Raw genomic sequence first — 18,335 nt, 5'->3', positions numbered from 1 at the left:
ACGCCCACAACCCCTGTGAAGATAAGCCGATTCGAAAATGGATGAAAGTTTGAACTGGAAAGAAAAAGAGACATCAGAGAGGGCTGGTGATGACGCTTTAAAGAGGAGACAAGGCCGCCCCAGACACTATCAGGTGTCGGTTACCGTGGTGATGGAGTAAGCATGCCATGGAAGGGGAACACGCTTCCCAGGGCGCCTCCTTCTCAGAGTGTCTTGTCCTATGGAAAAGAGACGAGGTGTGGCCTTTGTCTTCCCAAAACTTTCTGGGAATGTGCGCAGACACACAAGTCGCAGTCACCGCTTCGTCCTGTTTTTCCAATGGTTCTGTATTCCCTCGCACCAGGTGCAACCAGGAAGCTGTAAAAGAGGAGAACTCGAGTTTTTATGGGGAGGTGTTAGTCTTGTGACGTACGGTGTCAGCTGCCCTGGGAGTTGGCGGGGAATGCCTTTGAAATACTGGTAGCAGTGCATGCAGACCGGCCCAACCTGATCGTTCACTTGCAATGGACGCAGGGGCGAAATCCGAACCCGCAATCACGGCCATGGAGTAGACAGCCAAAAGGGATTGAAGAAGCAGCATGGAGGCACTCAGGGACTCCCTTGTGCATCTGACTTTTCAGATGTCATCATACAAGAGAGCCACACTGGACGAGGAAGACTTGGTGGACTCTGGCGGCGATGACGTCTACCAGTCAACACACATGCAGGTAAAAATATCACTTGAGAGACTTTTAAATCCCATGAAAACATTTCTAAAATGGTCATTTGGATTCATCTAGATAAACCTGTACAACTTAAAATCTTTTAAAATATATATATTTATTTATTATTCACGACTGCGATTGGCTGGCAACCGGTTTAGGGTGTCCCAGACTTCCTGCCTGAAGACGGCTGTGATCAAAAATGAATGAATATTTTTCACGAATGAAGGGTTTGGTCAATGTGCATATTAACCGGTTGGGTTCGGTACCTCTAAGAAGGTTAAGAACCACTGCTCTAACCCATCAACAGCTCAGTTGTCATTCAACTGTAATGCCATTGTCTGGATTTAATTGGCAATGAAAGTATCCAAAAGTCGACATCCAAATGAGATTTTATGTTCGTGTTGTGACGTTCGGGAACAAGTTGTTCTTTCGAACGGGATCTTTTGGATGAATGATGAGAATCCATAGACAGCTGTGTGAGAGCAGTTCATTTATTATTTTTTTTTTTTTTTGCCAATTCGGTTTGGTCTTTTGTAACATTGAAGCAATCTGGTTAAATGAACAAAATGTAAGATACAATCATCGAAAATAACACGTCTTCAAATATTTGGAGGTGGAATTTATGAGTCTATGTTGACTCATACTACAGCAGCTGATGGCCCTGGGAAAGTCCTGGAACATCATTTCAAGAAAGCAGTGGCAACCCTGAAATTGTCTCGTGCACCTAAACGTAATGTTTTAGGCCTGGTACACACATATCAATTGTTGGGCCGAACTCAATGTTGACCACACGCACATTAAGATTTCAGATCCTAAATATTGAATTGGTTCAACTCAACTTTATTTATATAGCGCTTTTACAACAGGTGCAACACACGAGGTAAAGGAAAACATTAAAAATAACGCAAACGTAACAAACCAATAACCTCTTTTTCTCCTTTCCTACATATGCTTTGTTGCTTGAAGCGGATCTAGCTAAAAGAGGATTAGAAGTCTCCTGTTTCCGGTCCCAATTGCGCATCCTCTTCACTTTTCAAATGCCAACTCCTCTCCATATCTCCTCTGAGGACAATGTTAATGACGTTCCTCGCTCAAGTCAAGTCAAATTTATTTATATATCCCTTCATCAAAAAAGAACCTCAAGGGTTTCAAATGACAGTTGACAACTATTAACCCTTCTGGGACAGCGGTTACTACAGTGGACAGCTTATCATGCTATCAGGTTACAGGTGCATAAAAGGGTTAATGATCTTAACCCCACTGGAGGACAAGGAGAAAAAAAAACATCTGTGAAAAATCTGTAAACTCCTCTAGCCATTCAACTCTACATCCAGCCGTACCATCGCAGACAGTCCAAGATACAAGAAGGTGCTGTTGAAATGTTTAAATATTACCGTAATGACCATACACAAGGTGCATCTCATTTTAAGGCGAGCTATGATCTTTTAAGAAAATGGAAGGCTTTTAGGTGTGCCTTTTTGTGTGAAAAATATGGTACATTTATTTTTTTCAGGCACCTATGTGAACACAACAAAAACAAATTTACATGTAACAAATTTAGAAGAAAGGGGAAAAAATATTATCGTCCCAGGGAAACACACATTTGGGTTTTTTTGTGTTTATATGGGTTTTCCTCATATGTACCTCAATAAAATAAACTAAAATATACTACAAATCCATGGTCCTTTTACACTCTAATATGATTTCAGTGTCATTTTAGAACATTACCCTTAAAAATGACCTTGTGTGTACATCCAGTGCACAGACTGAGAAGACTCATTTGCTTCCACTACCAACAAAGAATAAACTAGACTAAAGCTCTTCTTTGACAATGCAAAAATCTCAAATAATCTGGGTGGGCCAGAAATTTCCATACATGGGAAAATTATGTTTCAGACACCATTGTTATTGTAGGTATCATAGGTATGTATACAGACCCTATGTATGTAAACTTTGGGCCCAGACTGGATAATTAGAGTTATGTGTGCACGAAGAAGTGCAGTAAATAACTGGCTGAAGATTCGTTGAACGTGATTGAGTATTCTTTCGGCTCTCCGTCTCACAAATGGTGTCGGGGGTGGTCTGCTCCAATCAACTCAACTTTTTTTTAAGCGTTCGTTTGAAGGCCTCACATTGTACAACTGATATTGTCCAGTACAGTCGGTATAGAGTCTGAGAAGTTTGAGAGGCCAAAATGAGTGTTTGACTTTGTAGTAGATTATTTCACTGACTTTTTTTCCGAAAATGTGAGAGAAATATTCCCTTGTGGATTTTTCTCTCTGATGAACCGAATTTCGGTCCTAACTGAGTGATTGAACACTGAATTTAGCACTGAATACGGCCACATTAACTTGGACTAATCTTATTGAATAGAGAACAAGCTAAATCATGTTATTTCTTTTTTTTTTAATGCAATGTTTCTGGGGTGGATTCTGCTATGGCAGGATGATGTGGTGGTAGAAGCTGTTCAATATGCGCTGCAGTTTGGTAACTTTGTGTGGGGAACACATTCTCTTGACCCGATCACTTGAGGTTGTTGGACCTGAAATCCACACACCCCCTTAATTCGTTACATTCTTACTGTTTTGTGGTCAGTCTTCAGGTTACGAGTATGTAAAATAACACTGTATTGTCTCAGTGCATGAGAGGAAACACTCAGTGCTCAATTATCTTGTAACTCCGCAGGGGATTTGCATTTATGACAGGCCAGCAATATGTTTTCAATGAGCCAAATGTATTTTTGTGAATTTTAGAAAACCCCTTATGGACACCTTTACAAAGGTTTTCCAGGCTTTGTCTTGGTTTAGGGGATCAGAACACGCTGTAGTTCATCATTAACTGAGGCTACAGTATACTACATAATCTGTTGTAGTAGTAGTCCATAAAAAAATCCCATAAAAAAACAGTTGCTTAAAAAAGAGGTATAGCAGGGACTCAAACGATTGTTGCCAGTGCTCATCATGCTCCCGCTGGAGCAATGGTGAGCACAGCTCTGTTACCACGATGACTAAGGAAGCAGATAGATCGTGACAAAGTGAGTGGCTCTGAAAAGAAAAGTGAGAAAGAAAAGCATTGATTTCTATCTTCACTCACGGAGGCAGCAATTTGAATTTGGGTCCGAACGCAAAAAAAAAAAACTTTTAAAAACCCACTCCAAAAACATATTCCTAAATTTCATCAAAAGACTAAATCGGGGACCTCAAACTCAATATATATGGGGGGCCGCCAGAGATAGTCTGGCCCACAAAAATTGCAAAAAATATAGTTTTTTTTTTAGCAAATAACGGAGGATTGGGGAAACCACAAGTAGAGCATGGAAGCCATTAAAAGGTCATTAAAAAGTCCCCTTTAAAAGGTGTCAATGTGTGCACAGGTGACTCTCCGGCAGGGCTGTGGCTCCTCATGCTGGCCTGAGAGAACACAGAGGGAGAGGCAGCTTCTGTTTCTCGTGTGTGTGCTGTCTGCAGGCCTATTCGTATCAATCATCACGACCGCCGTCTTCTACCGGCAGAGTGAGTACTCATTTTCATCGCCAGCGTGAACACAATGAGCTGGATAATGCTGCCCAAAGGACTTGTGCCGTTCACGGGATATGACTCGATCCTATTTTTTTTTTTTTGACCAATACATTCAATTTTGCCTTAATTTGCCTCCAAACGAGATTTATGGGCGGTCACTTTCGCATGGTTGACAGAATTCTTAAAAATCAAGGAACTGTGGGAATGATGCCAATCGCTCTTTTGTTAATGTTATCAAACCCTAAATAAAAGTGGCACGACCTATCTGCTCGGAATGTTATCCGCCATGCATGACAAAGTAGCTTGCCAAGCAAATACAACAAAACAAAATCCCGTATAACATTTTGGCAGAGGCATAGGTGCTACCGAGGACTATTGTAGTTCATATTTACAATTTGAAAAAAAAAATCCATTGATTATTATGTGTTAAATTCTTGACATGCTTTTGTTTTATTTTTGTTTCTTTCCCTTTTTTGTTAAGATAAGATAAGATATCCTTTATTTGTCCCACACGCAAGACACGCCGTGGGTCACTTAGACCTATTCCAAAATAAATATTCAAACAAAAAAATAAATATGCAAACAAAATCGATATTCCCATTCACATGACTGTATTTGGACAGTGATTGTATGGAACTGCTGCAGCCACACCTTTGGCTCTGCTTCCAAGCAACACCTTTACAGCCTCTCCCGTGAGTTTTCAACATCCCGACAAAAAAATAAATAAATAAATAGCTTGTGGATGAGACATTTCGTATGTGGGTTTTCCTCTGGGTTGCCATGGGACGCGTCCTGCCACTTCCTGCCATTCACGAGAGTCTATGTCATGACATACATTGGCATAATGGAAGGAACAGGGATGAATTCTCCTCTGCGTACTAACCTCTTTGCTTAGCGGAACTCTGTCCCGCGCAGTCGTCTAAGGATAGATTTCGAGAAGAATGAACTGCCGTTTTTGTTCTCTTATACTCATAATTATCCAAATGCAAACAACACAGCAGTTAAATAGGCCAAAATCCCCATGTCGGGGTGTAATGCCGGTCAGGAGGAAATGTGTTTTTTACAAGAATGTAAAAATAAAGTCCAACTTGACACATTCCTACAGAGTTAATTGCTCTTCTTTCCACAGGTAGGGAATTACAGAGTGATAAATAAAGAATTAGGAACGCTTTTTAACTCGCTCGCTTCTTTTTATATCTTGGAATCCCCAGGATAGCAGGCATGTCGCACGTGTTGGTCTCGGGATGGAACATATAGTCCCACTAACACAGCAATATAAGAAGGTGCTGAGCCGTGTAACATTTTGTGAGTAACGGAGCAGAACCTTTACATCACATCTCAAAGTCAGGGGAGCCAGTTTGCCACTGCTGAGGTGATATGATCCAACTTTTTAGCCCTAGCAAAGAATCTTGCTAGAGGCTTATAATACTGGAACAAGGACGACCAGAACGCGGCACGTTAGAGTAGTCGGCCCTTGGTTGAGGTCTACGGTCGACCAAGAATCATTTTGGTTACTGTAAACAGGTGCCCAAGAGTCTCTATTCTGTCACATTCTGACATGTGAATAATTACTAAAACTCACTTATGAGAGGGGGATGTGGGCTAGAGCCCGTCAAAAACGATGCCTTCCAGATTTTGTTTGTCCTGCCTCTCTTTTCAAAGATTTTCCAATGACTCACGTTGTTGCTCAAAAACCACATGTCCCACACTACTCAGAGGAAGGAATAAAATGATTTCAACCCGCTTTTGTTTCCTCTTCAGCACATCCAGGCGTTTGCCTGACCGAGCCATGCATCACTGTGGCCAGCGCCGTCATGTCAGCCTTGGACCGCTCCGTGGACCCCTGCCATGATTTCTACAGCTATGCCTGCGGCGGCTGGATGAACAACAACCCCCTTCCCGAAGGCAAGTCCCGCTGGGGCTCTTTCAGCAAGCTGTGGGAGCGCAACATGCTTGTGATGAAGCAATTATTAGGTGAGTATCGGATGAGTCGATTGATGTTTCTTTTGTTGTCACATTGCCGTGATCGTTTTTGTTGTTGTTATTGCTGTGATTTGAGCAGAGAACACGACGATGAAAGGTCTGAGTCAAGCAGAGGAGAAGGCCCAGCGTTACTATCAGGCCTGCATGAACGAGACAAAGATCGAGGAGTTGGGAGCGAAGCCATTGCAGGAAGTCATCACGCAGGTTTGTGCGTCGGCTGCAGTTGCTGTCTCAGCTCAAAAAATGTGATGCTTCTGCACAAAAACGATCAAAAGGCGCATAGCCCTGTTTTGCTCTAGAGCCCGTCCAATTTTGACATAGTGAAAATGATAAATTTTCACATTTTGTGATTCAAACATAAGAAAAATAGGTCAAGATCACTTCCCGGTTAGAATTGATGCAAATTTCACCGAAATCTCTCAAAAGAATGCTTTTCCAGAGAGGGTGCAGCGAAATCGCAATGACAGAAGTCACAACATCAGTAAAACTAATCGGCTGCTGTTGCACACAAACCAAGGAAAGACATATCATGTCTGCTAACAACAGAAAACTCTGATTTAATTTCAATTTATGTCATGACACATAGGAACCAAACAGAGGCGCAAATACCCGCCCTGACAGCACTTGGTAGCTCCTTCAGCCAGAGACTGTTACACCCGCGCTGCAAGAAGGAGAGATGCCGACGCTCGTTCCTACCGACTGCTGTCAGGCTGATGAATAAAAAATAACAATCATAATAATAATTAAATTATGTGAAGTAAAATTGTAAATAGTACTGCGATTTATCCATTGTGTTCATATTGTATTTAATTGAAAGATGTTTGTTGTTTTTTTTTTTCTCTCTTTCTCCTTTCTTCTTTCTACATACATTCTTGCTGCTGGAGGCTGTAAATTTCCCCAGTGTGGGACGAATAAAGGATATCTTATCTTATCTTATCAATCCCGTGGCGTGTTGCTAGGTTTAACACTGAAAGGCCAATTCTGACTGGCCAGAGTTGATTTTAGAATGAAATTCATGGGACACTGGGAAATAATGAATTCAGAAATAATAATAATAATAACTATTATTATAAGGGCGGCCCGGTAGTCCAGTGGTTAGCACGTCGGCTTCACAGTGCAGAGGTACCGGGTTCGATTCCAGCTCCGGCCTCCCTGTGTGGAGTTTGCATGTTCTCCCCGGGCCTGCGTGGGTTTTCTCCTGGTGCTCCGGTTTCCTCCCACATTCCAAAAAATATGCATGGCAGGCTGATTGAACACTCTAAATTTTCCCTAGGTGTGAGTGTGAGCGTGGATGGTTGTTCGTCTATGTGTGCCCTGCGATTGGCTGGCAACCGATTCAGGGTGTCCCCGCCTACTGCCCGGAGACGGCTGGGATGGGCTCCAGCACCCCCCGCGACCCTAGTGAGGATCAAGCGGTACGGAAGATGAATGAATGAATGAACTATTATTATACAAAATTCAATGATGGTTAAAAAAGAGTAGCTGCTTGCTAATACAATATGCTACAATTTACATATGATCCAATTTGTCAACTAACCACAACTACGATCGTTGACTAGTCGACGAGCGAAATACTTGTTAGCGGCAGCCCTAGTTGAACATCCTTATCAACAGAAAATAAATAGTTAAAAAAAAGAATAGGTATTTCCCCATGCTATTTTGGAAGAATACTTTTTTTCATGGAGGAGCTGTAGTTTTCCTCCCTTGTCCCCTCTCCTTACTTAAAATTAATGAGCAGTAAAAAAGTATCACCTTTTTTTCAGGTGTTTTATTTCATTTTCATGGTGTGTTTTCACTTATTTCTCTGTAGCATTAAAAAAATTTTCAACCACACACTGGTTAAAAGGATATCTGTAATTTAGATTGGAGGCTGGAACGGATTATTTGCATTTCCATTCATTTCAGTGGAATGCAATCCATTGCATTTTGGGTGACAAACGGGGTCTGGTTCAATTCAAAAAGTGAAACTCATCTAGTTTCACGACCCATAGTGACATTGTGTTCATTTTTTCAAATAATTTTGATGAGTAGCTTTCAGATAATTAAAAGCCATAAAAGAAAAAAAAAGTGAAAATAATTTTAAGAAGGCAGCACAGTGACAGAATGATTAGCACGGCTGCCTGACCATTCTGAGTTTTGGATTTGAATCTTTGCTCCAGCCACTCAATGTTTCCATCACGTTCTGCTGCTTCCTTTAGATAGGAGGATGGGCCTTGACTGGACCCTGGGACAAAGACAATTTCCAGGAAGTCCTCCGTGCCGTGTCTGCAAAGTACCGCACTTCGCCATTTTTCACCGTGTTTGTCAGTACTGACTCCAAAAATTCCTCCACTAACATCATTCAGGTGAGTAAGCTGAGCACTGATTCTGACAATGCAGACCTGACACTGATATCATTGGGTGATGACGTCTGACATGTGCTCTTCTGCTGATGTAGGTGGATCAGTCCAGCTTGGGACTACCTTCAAGGGATTACTACCTCAACAAAACAGCCAATGAAAAGGTATGCGATGATTTTACACACACGGAGGTTCCATCCAAATTAATTTATAAGAGAAAATCTGCAAAATAGAAATGCCCTATTTTTATACGCCCTGGTCACGTTTTTTAATAGTATTTTAGACACCTAAATTTGTTTTAAGGTTTTCAACATACCTAACAAACACATATTGAGAGAGAATGAGAGCAATTGATAACAGAAATGTTGGCAAGGGTATGAACGTCATTAACTGTAATAATACAACAATAAATCAGTGATAAAGTAGGGCTACAAATCATCAACCGCAATATTGATATAATGCAGTCTTGCTGTTGGCCTATATGGAACAACCATATCGCTTTGCCTTAAGTCGTATCTTACTCCGAACCAACAATGCAAACTGGCACACCATAGACAGGCTAACACATCGTGTTTGTGTTGTACCCTTTAAACAATGGGTATTTGAATACAAATGGTGGAGCAACACGTCCAGACAGATAATGTATCAACTTATTGGAGTATATTTTTTGTCGTCCTGAAAAATCAAGTATCACTGCAGCATGGTGAAGAGCTGTATGGTAGTATTATGCTGCCATCAGGTGGCAAAGGCACACATCTCAGGAGGAGCAGCTCATTGAGTTGAAGCAACAAATGTGTCCAAAACTTCACTTGCATTCTGTATAATTATGTTGTGAGTGAATGTTGTTCTAAAGTTTTTTAATGCATTTTTGTTCGGGTGTTGCTGCTTTATTTTTAATGGCAATGGAGAAAGTTTTTTTTTTTAGATATGGCTGTATTGAGTTATGAGTGTAGTCATGGAACAAATTAATCTCTTAACCACCACTGTATAAAGTGGTGATTAAAACTGACTCACCACAGACGTGTAATGTATATATCTAGTAAAACGCAATGAGTTTTAATTTTTATAAGTCTAATATTTCAGGGGTGTCCAAACCTGATCCTCAAGTTTCGTGTTGGTTCTTAGTTCTTTATATGGCACATAAAACATAATGGACAAACATATTCAATGAGCACAATATGTATCATTCATATTTGTTGGGCCATAAATTAAATCTCAGATTTTTAGAGAGAATAATTGAGTGAATTGTGCGATGGAGATGGAATCCACTGGAGATTGTTTGCATAGTTGAGGATTACCTTGCTGCTAATTGTCTGGTTGCAGGAAGTTTCCCACACGCACACACTCTCATTGCTTTATCCCTTTTGCAGTATCTGACGGCATACCACAACTTCCTGGTGGATTTAGGGGTCCTGCTGGGGGGCTCTGAGGAAACATCGCGGCTACTTATGGGGGAGATTTTGGACTTTGAAACGACCCTGGCCAACCTCACGGTACCCCAGGAGGCGAGACGGGATGAGGAGCTCATCTACCACAAGATGGAGGCCAAAGACCTGAAAGTAAGTTAGAGCTAATTGGTTGAGCACAATAAGAAAACAAATACAGTGTTACATGCAAAACGGCTTCGATGTGCTCGCAAAACTAGCATCGTTGACTCGCAATTATCGACCTATGAACAATATTAGAAAACAAGCGGTAGCAACACATGCGTATAGAACATCTCATAAAAAAAACAAAACAACTTTTATTATTGCAGTTTTTTTTTTTTTGCAGTTTTATGTTTCATCCTTCGGGTCGGTGGACGGGTCCTGACTGTTGTTTGTGCATATGCACCAAACAGCAGCTCAGCATACCCACCCTTTTTGGAGTCCTTGGAGGGTGTGCTGGAGAGTACTCCTGCTGGGGACTCCCTTGTTCTGCTGGGGGACTTCAATGCTCACGTGGGCAATGACAGTGAGACCTGGAGGGGCGTGATTGGGAGGAACGCCCCCCCCCCCGATCAGAGCCCGAGTGGTGTTTTGTTATTGGACTTCTGTGCTCGTCACGGATTGTCCATAACGAACACCTTGTTCAAGCATAAGGGTGTCCATATGTGCACTTGGCACCAGGACACCCTAGGCCGCAATTCGATGATCGACTTTGTAGTTGTATCATCGGATTTGCGGCCGCATGTTCTGGACACTCGGGTGAAGAGAGGGGCGGAGCTGTCAACTGATCACCACCTGGTGGTGAGTAGGCTCCGATGGTGGGGGAAGATGCCGGTCCGTCCTGGCAGACCCAAACGTATAGTTAGGGTTTGTTGGGAGCGTCTGGCGGAATCCCCTGTCAGAAGGAGTTTCAACTACCACCTCCGACAGAGCTTTTCCCATGTTCCGGGGGAGGCGGGGGACATTGAGCCCGAGTGGACCATGTTCCGTGCCTCTATTGTTGAGGCGGCCAATCTGAGTTGTGGCCGTAAGGTGGTTGGTGGCTGTCGTGGCGGCAACCCCCGTACTCGCTGATGGACACCAGGAGTAAGATGCCGTCAAGCTGAAGAAGGAGTCCTATCGAGCCTTTATGGCCTGTGGGACCCCAGAGGCAGCTGACGGGTATCGACTGGCCAAGCGGACCGCGGCTTTGGTGGTCGCCGAGGCAAAAACCCGAGCGTGGGAAGAGTTCGGTGAGGCCATGGAAGCCGACTTCCGGACGGCTTCGAGGAAATTCTGCTCCACCATCCGACGTCTCAGGAGGGGGAAGCAGTGCACCACTAACACTGTGTACAGCGGGGATGGGGCGCTGCTGACTTCGACTCGGGACGTTGCGAACCGGTGGGCAGAGTACTTCGAAGACCTCCTCAACTCCACCAACACGCCTTCCTTGGAGGAAGCAGAGCCTGGGGACTCTGGGGTGGGCTCTCCTATCTCTGTGGTTGAAGTCACCAATGTGGTTAAAAAGCTCCTCGGTGGCAAGGCCCCAGGGGTGGATGAGATCCGCCCGGAGTTCCTCAAGGCTCTGGATGTTGTGGGGCTGTCCTGGTTGACACGCATCTGCAACATCGCGTGGTCAACAGGGAGAGTGCCTCCGGATTGGCAGACCGGGGTGGTAGTCCCTCTTTTTAAAAAGGGGGACCGGAGGGTGTGTTCCAACTACAGAGGGATCACACTCCTCAGCCTCCCTGTTAAGGTCTATTCAGGAGTGCTGGAGAGGAGGGTCCGTCAGGAAGTTGAGCCTCAGATTGAGGAGGAGCAGTGTGGTTTTCGTCCCGGCCGTGGAACAGTGGACCAGCTCTACACCCTTAGCAGGGTCCTTGAGGGTATGTGGGAATTCGCCCAACCAGTCTACATGTGTTTTGTGGACTTGGAGAAGGCGTTTGACCGTGTCCCTCTGGGAGTTCTGTGGAGGGTGCTTCGTGAGTATGGGGTACCGAACCCCCTGATACGGGCTGTTCGGTCACTATACCACCGATGTCAGAGTTTGGTTCGCATTGCAGGCAGTAAGTCGGAATCGTTTCCAGTGGGCGTAGGACTCCGCCAAGGCTGCCCTTTGTCGCCGATTCTGTTCATAACCTTTATGGACAGAATTTCTAGGCGCAGCCAAAGCGTTGAGGGGGTCCGTTTTGGGGGCCTCAGTATTGCATCCCTGCTTTTTGCAGATGATGTGGTGCTGTTGGCTCCTTCAAACGGGGCTCTCCAACTCTCACTGGAGCGTTTCGCAACCGAGTGTGAAGCGGTTGGGATGAGAATCAGCACCTCCAAATCTGAAACCATGGTCCTCAGTCGGAAAAGGGTGGAGTGCCCCCTCCGGGTCGGGGAGGAGATCTTGCCCCAAGTGGAGGAGTTAAAGTATCTTGGGGTCTTGTTCACGAGTGAGGGTCGGAGGGAGCGGGAGATCGACAGGCGGATCGGTGCAGCGTCTGCTGTGATGCGGACGTTGTATTGGTCTGTCGTGGTGAAGAAGGAGCTGAGCCAAAGGGCGAGGCTCTCAATTTACCGGTCGATCTACGTCCCAACCCTCACCTATGGTCACGAGCTATGGGTCGTGACCGAAAGAACGAGATCCCGGATAAAAGCGGCCGAAATGAGTTTTCTCCGGAGGGTGTCCGGGCTCTCCCTTAGAGATAAGGTGAGAAGCTCAGTCATCCGGGAGGGCCTCAGAGTCGAGCCGCTTCTCCTCCACATCAAGAGGAGCCAGATGAGGTGGCTTGGGCATCTGATTAGGATGCCCCCTGAGCACCTCCTCGGTGAGGTGTTCCGGTCATGTCCCACCGGGAGGAGACCCCGAGGAAGACCCAGGACACGCTGGAGAGACTATGTCACCCAGCTTGCCTGGGAACGACTCGGGATCCCCCGGGGAGAGCTGAAAGAAGTAGCTAGGGAGAGGGAAGTCTGGGCTTCCCTGCTAAAGCTGTTGCCCCCGCGACCCGGCCCCGGATAAGCGGTAGATGATGGATGGATGGATGGATGGATGGTTCATCCTCACAACAGGTTCCAGAACCAGTGACTTTAAGTCACTGTAAATGCCGTTTGTATAGTACCGCCCCCTTCTGGTCAAGACACCAGAATGCAGCAAACGTCTATTAATTTATTATTACTTGTTTGCAATCTGTTCAATTATGCTATTACTTTGTTTTCATAAAATATGTTACTGTGCAGTGCTATTTTTTATTATTTAAGATGCATGTTCTTTTTTTAGGACACTTTAATGGTTTTATTATTTAAGATACATGTTCTTTTTTAGGGCACTTTCATGGATCAATAGCATTTCCATTACAGTGATCCCTCGCTAAACCGCGCTTCATTTATCGTGGCTTCAGTACATCACTTTTTTTTCCAGAGTACTGTATTCAGAAAAAAAACTGCCGAATGACAAAGAGGTTTTGTACATGCCTGTACACATCATTGGTTGCCGGCGCGACGTCAACTAATGACAGCACGAGTGTATTTATCCCGTGAGCTGATTGGCTGCGCATCTCCGTAGCCTCACCCAGCACCTTCCCTTGTGTCTCGTCACACTGTTGAGACTGACGGTTCGTCTGCCTTTCTCTGGCATATTGTCTCTTCTGTTGTGTTTGTTACGTATGCGGGGGTGGGGGGTTGCACATGAGCGCGACTGCCAGAGAGCGCGAGCGGATGATTGAGCTTGACCAAAAGCAGCAGCATCCTGATGTTGAACTAGTGTTGCCCTTTTTGTTTGCAGAGTCTGGCTCCTGCAGTGGACTGGATCCCTTACCTCAACGAGGTGTTTGCGCCTGTGTCCATCAATGAGTCCGAGCCGGTGGTCGTGTATGCCAAAGAGTACCTCCAGAATGTGTCGGACCTCATAACAAACACCAATAAAAGGTCTGATTTACCTCCTTCGCTTGTCAAATGCTTGCCCTTCCTCTTCATTTATGACAAAATATCCAAAACGTTAATCAGCATATTTGTAATTAACCCCCCACCCCCCACCCCCCCTAAACTGTTGATCACTGATTAGGACGCTGGCTAAAGCAATAAATGATTACTTTGGCGCCATCTAGTGGAATTATGGCATTTTTCATTCATTCATTGATCATGTTTTTCAGTTTTCTTTTGTGATGTCCTGGTTATTTGGCAAATGGCAAATGGGCTGTCACTTATATAGCGCTTTTCTACCACGGGTACTCAAAGCGCTTTCCAGTGTTACCACATTCACCTACTGATGATGTAGCATCAGGAGCAACTGGTGGTGCAGTATCTTGCTCAAGGACACTTCGATATGGTCGCAATCTGCCCACAGGCCGATATGGCAATGCCTTTCCTTCTCTGTCCGCGGACTGTTGATTTCTATTTCTTCGGTGTGCTCGTTTTGTACTGCTCCGCATTTCAATTGGTGCTCTTTGGTTGAGATGATCTTTTCTTAACCTGGGTTCAATCGAACCCCAGGGATTCGGTTAGTCGGTCTCAGGGGTTCGACTGAGCCTCTGCCATGCAGGATGAGACACACTTCACTCAACATCTTAATTAGTTATGACATGCCCTCTTGGCCATTACTGGCTGCAGATGATCACATGACATTGCTTGTCCAATCAGTGCTGTAGGAAATTTAGTTTGCTTAGTAGTCAACGGGTGACTGTCGTGATATGTCGTACAATTAAAAAAAAAAGTATGCTTTAAATTCTATTTCCCTTTTTAATAAATGTGTTTTTTCAATATCTTGAATTATATATATTTATTTTTTGTATATTGAATTATGTATATTTATTTTTCACTCATGAAGGGTTCGGTGAATGTGCATATTAACTGGTGGGGTTCAGTACCTCTAAAAAGGTTAAGAACCATTGTTCTAGATCATTGGATCTTGCGTCGCGTAGAGTGACGTCATGGACAGTGGTACATTTTTGGGGGGAGGGGTTGAGAAAAAGCGGTTTTCACTACCCAGTGAGTCAGTGACAGTGTCTGCTTTTCAGCCTTCTCAACAACTACATGATCATGAAGGTTGTACGGAAGATGGTGTCCATCTTGGACCAAAGGTTCCAGGATGTAGAGCAGCGCTTCCTAGAGGTCATGTACGGAACTAAAAAGGTAAGTGAACTTTGTTTTTGTTCTTGATTATATCCCATTTTTCAATCAATCAATCAAACTTTATTTATTTGGCACCTTTCACACATAAGAATGCAACTCAAAGTGCTGTACAATGCTTAAAAACATTTCAAACTCACTTGTTGTACATGTACACACACACACATTTACTGACATTTTAAAACTCCAATTTTACTTTACGCTCATCACTAGCTCATAAAAACAGTGAAAATATGTTTGTTTGTTTTTTAAACATAGTCCTCATTTAGCGAGAGCCTTTTGGTAGTGTTATGCTTTGCTGCAGTACTACACAGGAAATGATTTGCCCCTCGAGTGGATTGGTGTGTTTCATGAAGCAGGCAAGGGGAGAAAAAGTCCATGGATTAAGTGCAGGTGACCTTTTAGCGTTTATCAGGGTGAGATCCTGTTTGTTTTGCAAGCGGCTCAAGCTGTAAAAACAAAGATTTTGTTATTACAAAATTGTGTGTGAGTTGTATGCGGCAGTGCAACTGAGGCTTGTGTTACTATGCGAACCCTCCAGTTACTCAAACACCTTTTGACACATGGCTGCTTATCTACTGGATGTATGCATGTAGCTACATTAAATTTAGGTTTGTTTGAAATTGCCCGTGTGGCACGGTGGTGACTGGTTAGCATACCAGCCTCACATTGCAGAGGTGTAGGGTTCGATTCCGTCTCCGGCCTTCCTGCGTGGACTTTGCATGTTCTCCCCATGCCTGCGTGGGTTTTCTTCCCACATTACGAAAACATGCATGGCAGGTTAATGGAACACTCAAAATTGTCCATCGGTGTGAGTGTGAGCGCGGTTGGTTGTTTGTCTATGTGTGCCCTGCAATTGACTGGCAACCGGTTCAGGGTCTATCCTGCCTCCTGCCCAAAGACAGCCGAGATCAGCTCCAGCATGCTCGTGACCTTCATAAGGATAAGCGAATTAGAAAATGGATGGATGAATAGATTAAATTGCCCCACTGAAAATGTTTCTGCAATACTGTTTGCTGCTATGCACAGTGTAGATTTAACAAATAGAATAGGTTGATTATTTCCAAAAGGAGACCAAATGGGTTTTTATGTTGTTGTAGAGTGACACGTATTAAGTAAAAATATCCTATCCACAATTATTCTATGGAAATCTCAGTCAGATACTTGAATACTGAAATATTCACTCGCTGCAGACTGCAATTCAACCACCCTTTTTATATACCGGTATTCATATTTTTAGTGTTTCATCAAAACAAACGGAAAAAATCTTGCAGCAGCTTCCTTGGATTAACCGGGGAAAAAAATGCTTTTTAACTTACGCATGCATGTGTCTCTCAAATGAAATCCTTGATGAGCAAACATTTGAACAAGTTTCACACTTCCAATTGTTAGTCTCAACTGTTTTCCAAGCAGTTTTGTCTCCTGCAAATGAGCCAAGGCTCACCCGCGCATTCCCCGCCCTATTTTGATTTTGTCTTTGTGGACAGGCTGATCCTACCAACATTAGAATTTGTTTGACAATTTTTAACCCTCCAATCGTCTGACCTCCTGCTACATTTGATGTGACAGAGCTGCACTCCCCGCTGGAAGCTGTGTGTCAGCGACACAGATAGTGGCCTGGGCTTCGCTCTGGGTGCCATGTTCGTCAAGACCACCTTTGCCGAGGATAGCAAGGCCATCGTGAGTGCGTAAGTGCTCGGCCAGCGTGAGATAATGTTCTTCTCACCGGACCCTTCTGCCCGGCGCGCAGGCCGTGGACATGGTCAGTGACATTAAAAGGGCGTTTGAGGACGGCTTGAAGTACGTGAGCTGGATGGATGATGACACAAAAAAGGCGGCGAAGGAAAAGGTGAGATGGCATAAAACAGAGACCTTGGCGGGGTGGAAGTATTGGGAGGACATCGCTGCATCCTGGCATGTCTTAGTATCCAAATTTTTTTACAGGCAGATGCAATATACGACATGGTGGGCTATCCGGAGTTCATCATGAATGACACCAAGCTGGACAAAGTGTTCAATGATGTAGGTAAATGTGGTCATATTCAAACCAACCATGCGTCACTTTGCCTCATCAAAACCTCCAAAATTTTTCTCTGCAGTTCGAGGTCGTATCAGATATGTATTTCCAGAATGTCATGCAGTACTTCAACTTCTCTGCCAGGGTGACAGCTGACCAGCTGAGAAAAGCTCCAAACAGAAACCAGTGAGTGTCTCTGGTCATCCGAGGGGGCGTTGAATAGTAGAGCACCTCAACTCAATTATATATGGTGTACTTTAACAACAAAATGCTGAACATGGGGTGACACGGAAACTCCCTGTTGACCATTGCAAGTACTGTATTCTCTGCCTCTATGTGTTTGTTGCTCCACCATTTGTGTTTCAATAACAATTGCATAAAGGGCCAAAGTGTAATTGTAGTACATTGAACAGTTTCAATCCTCTTTTTTTAATCAGTCACTAGCTGCTTATTGTGAAGTGAGATGACATAAGGTCACTGCTCTAGGGCTCATATCTAACATTTGAGCTTGCAAGTCAAAGCAAAGAATTGGCCACGTGATGGCTCGAATCAAAAAAAAAAAACCACTCATGAGTCGAGTCACTTGTATCTACTGTATATGTGACCTGGCACTAAATGGCCCGTCACTTTGTGCCTTTTGCAGGTGGAGCATGACCCCTCCAACTGTGAATGCCTACTACAACCCCACCAAGAATGAGATTGTCTTGCCAGCGGGAATCCTCCAAATGCCGTTCTACAACCGCCACTGGCCCAAGTAAGTCTTGAATTTGAAGCCGCCTTTTTTTGTAAGTGACATTTTGGCTTAACGCAAACGACTCCAAAATCTCAACCAGGAGGGACAATGGTGTGAGGATGGGAAGAACAACATCAATGCTCTGTTCCATTTTGTGTTTTGTGATTATCAACGTAATCATCTTCCGACTGCTTTTTTTTGTTTGTTGCAGAGCTCTTAACTTTGGTGGAATTGGGGTCGTCATGGGGCATGAACTGACTCACGCTTTTGATGACCAAGGTTGGCAATCCTTTGTGTTCGTTGAAAGGAATCAGATACACTAATCCTCAGAAGATTTACATTTTTCGATTCACAAATTAACCTATGTGTTTTTTCCTCTTTCTGGAACTCTCTGAGATTGTCACGAGCCCTCCAAAATCCCTGCATAAAATGAAAGCAGTAATTATTTCAAAGCAAGATGTTGAAAGGACATATCAGGGGTGCTCATTACGTCGATTCTGATCTACCGGTAGATCTAAGACGG

General features: G+C 44.0%; 1 protein-coding gene across 1 annotated transcript in view; it reads left to right on the top strand.

Moving 5' to 3' along the window:
• The first annotated feature begins 235 nt into the window (after positions 1-235).
• ece1 (endothelin converting enzyme 1) overlaps positions 236-18,335 on the top strand; it is a 24,989-nt gene continuing 6,889 nt past the window's right edge. Inside the window, exons 1-15 of the mRNA XM_052077108.1 lie at positions 236-707; positions 4,078-4,216; positions 5,984-6,196; positions 6,285-6,409; positions 8,404-8,550; positions 8,643-8,708; positions 9,915-10,103; positions 13,720-13,862; positions 14,951-15,065; positions 16,632-16,742; positions 16,813-16,911; positions 17,007-17,084; positions 17,162-17,265; positions 17,723-17,833; positions 18,024-18,091. Coding sequence (XP_051933068.1) covers positions 579-707; positions 4,078-4,216; positions 5,984-6,196; positions 6,285-6,409; positions 8,404-8,550; positions 8,643-8,708; positions 9,915-10,103; positions 13,720-13,862; positions 14,951-15,065; positions 16,632-16,742; positions 16,813-16,911; positions 17,007-17,084; positions 17,162-17,265; positions 17,723-17,833; positions 18,024-18,091 — 1,837 coding nt within the window. The 5' untranslated portion in view covers positions 236-578. The remainder of the gene's footprint in view (positions 708-4,077; positions 4,217-5,983; positions 6,197-6,284; positions 6,410-8,403; positions 8,551-8,642; positions 8,709-9,914; positions 10,104-13,719; positions 13,863-14,950; positions 15,066-16,631; positions 16,743-16,812; positions 16,912-17,006; positions 17,085-17,161; positions 17,266-17,722; positions 17,834-18,023; positions 18,092-18,335) is intronic.

The sequence above is a fragment of the Hippocampus zosterae genome, chromosome 9 (genome assembly GCF_025434085.1).
Source record: "Hippocampus zosterae strain Florida chromosome 9, ASM2543408v3, whole genome shotgun sequence".
NCBI lineage: Eukaryota > Metazoa > Chordata > Actinopteri > Syngnathiformes > Syngnathidae > Hippocampus > Hippocampus zosterae.
The sequence above is the reverse complement of the archived record's forward strand: the minus strand, read 5'-3'. Positions and strand labels throughout refer to the sequence as shown.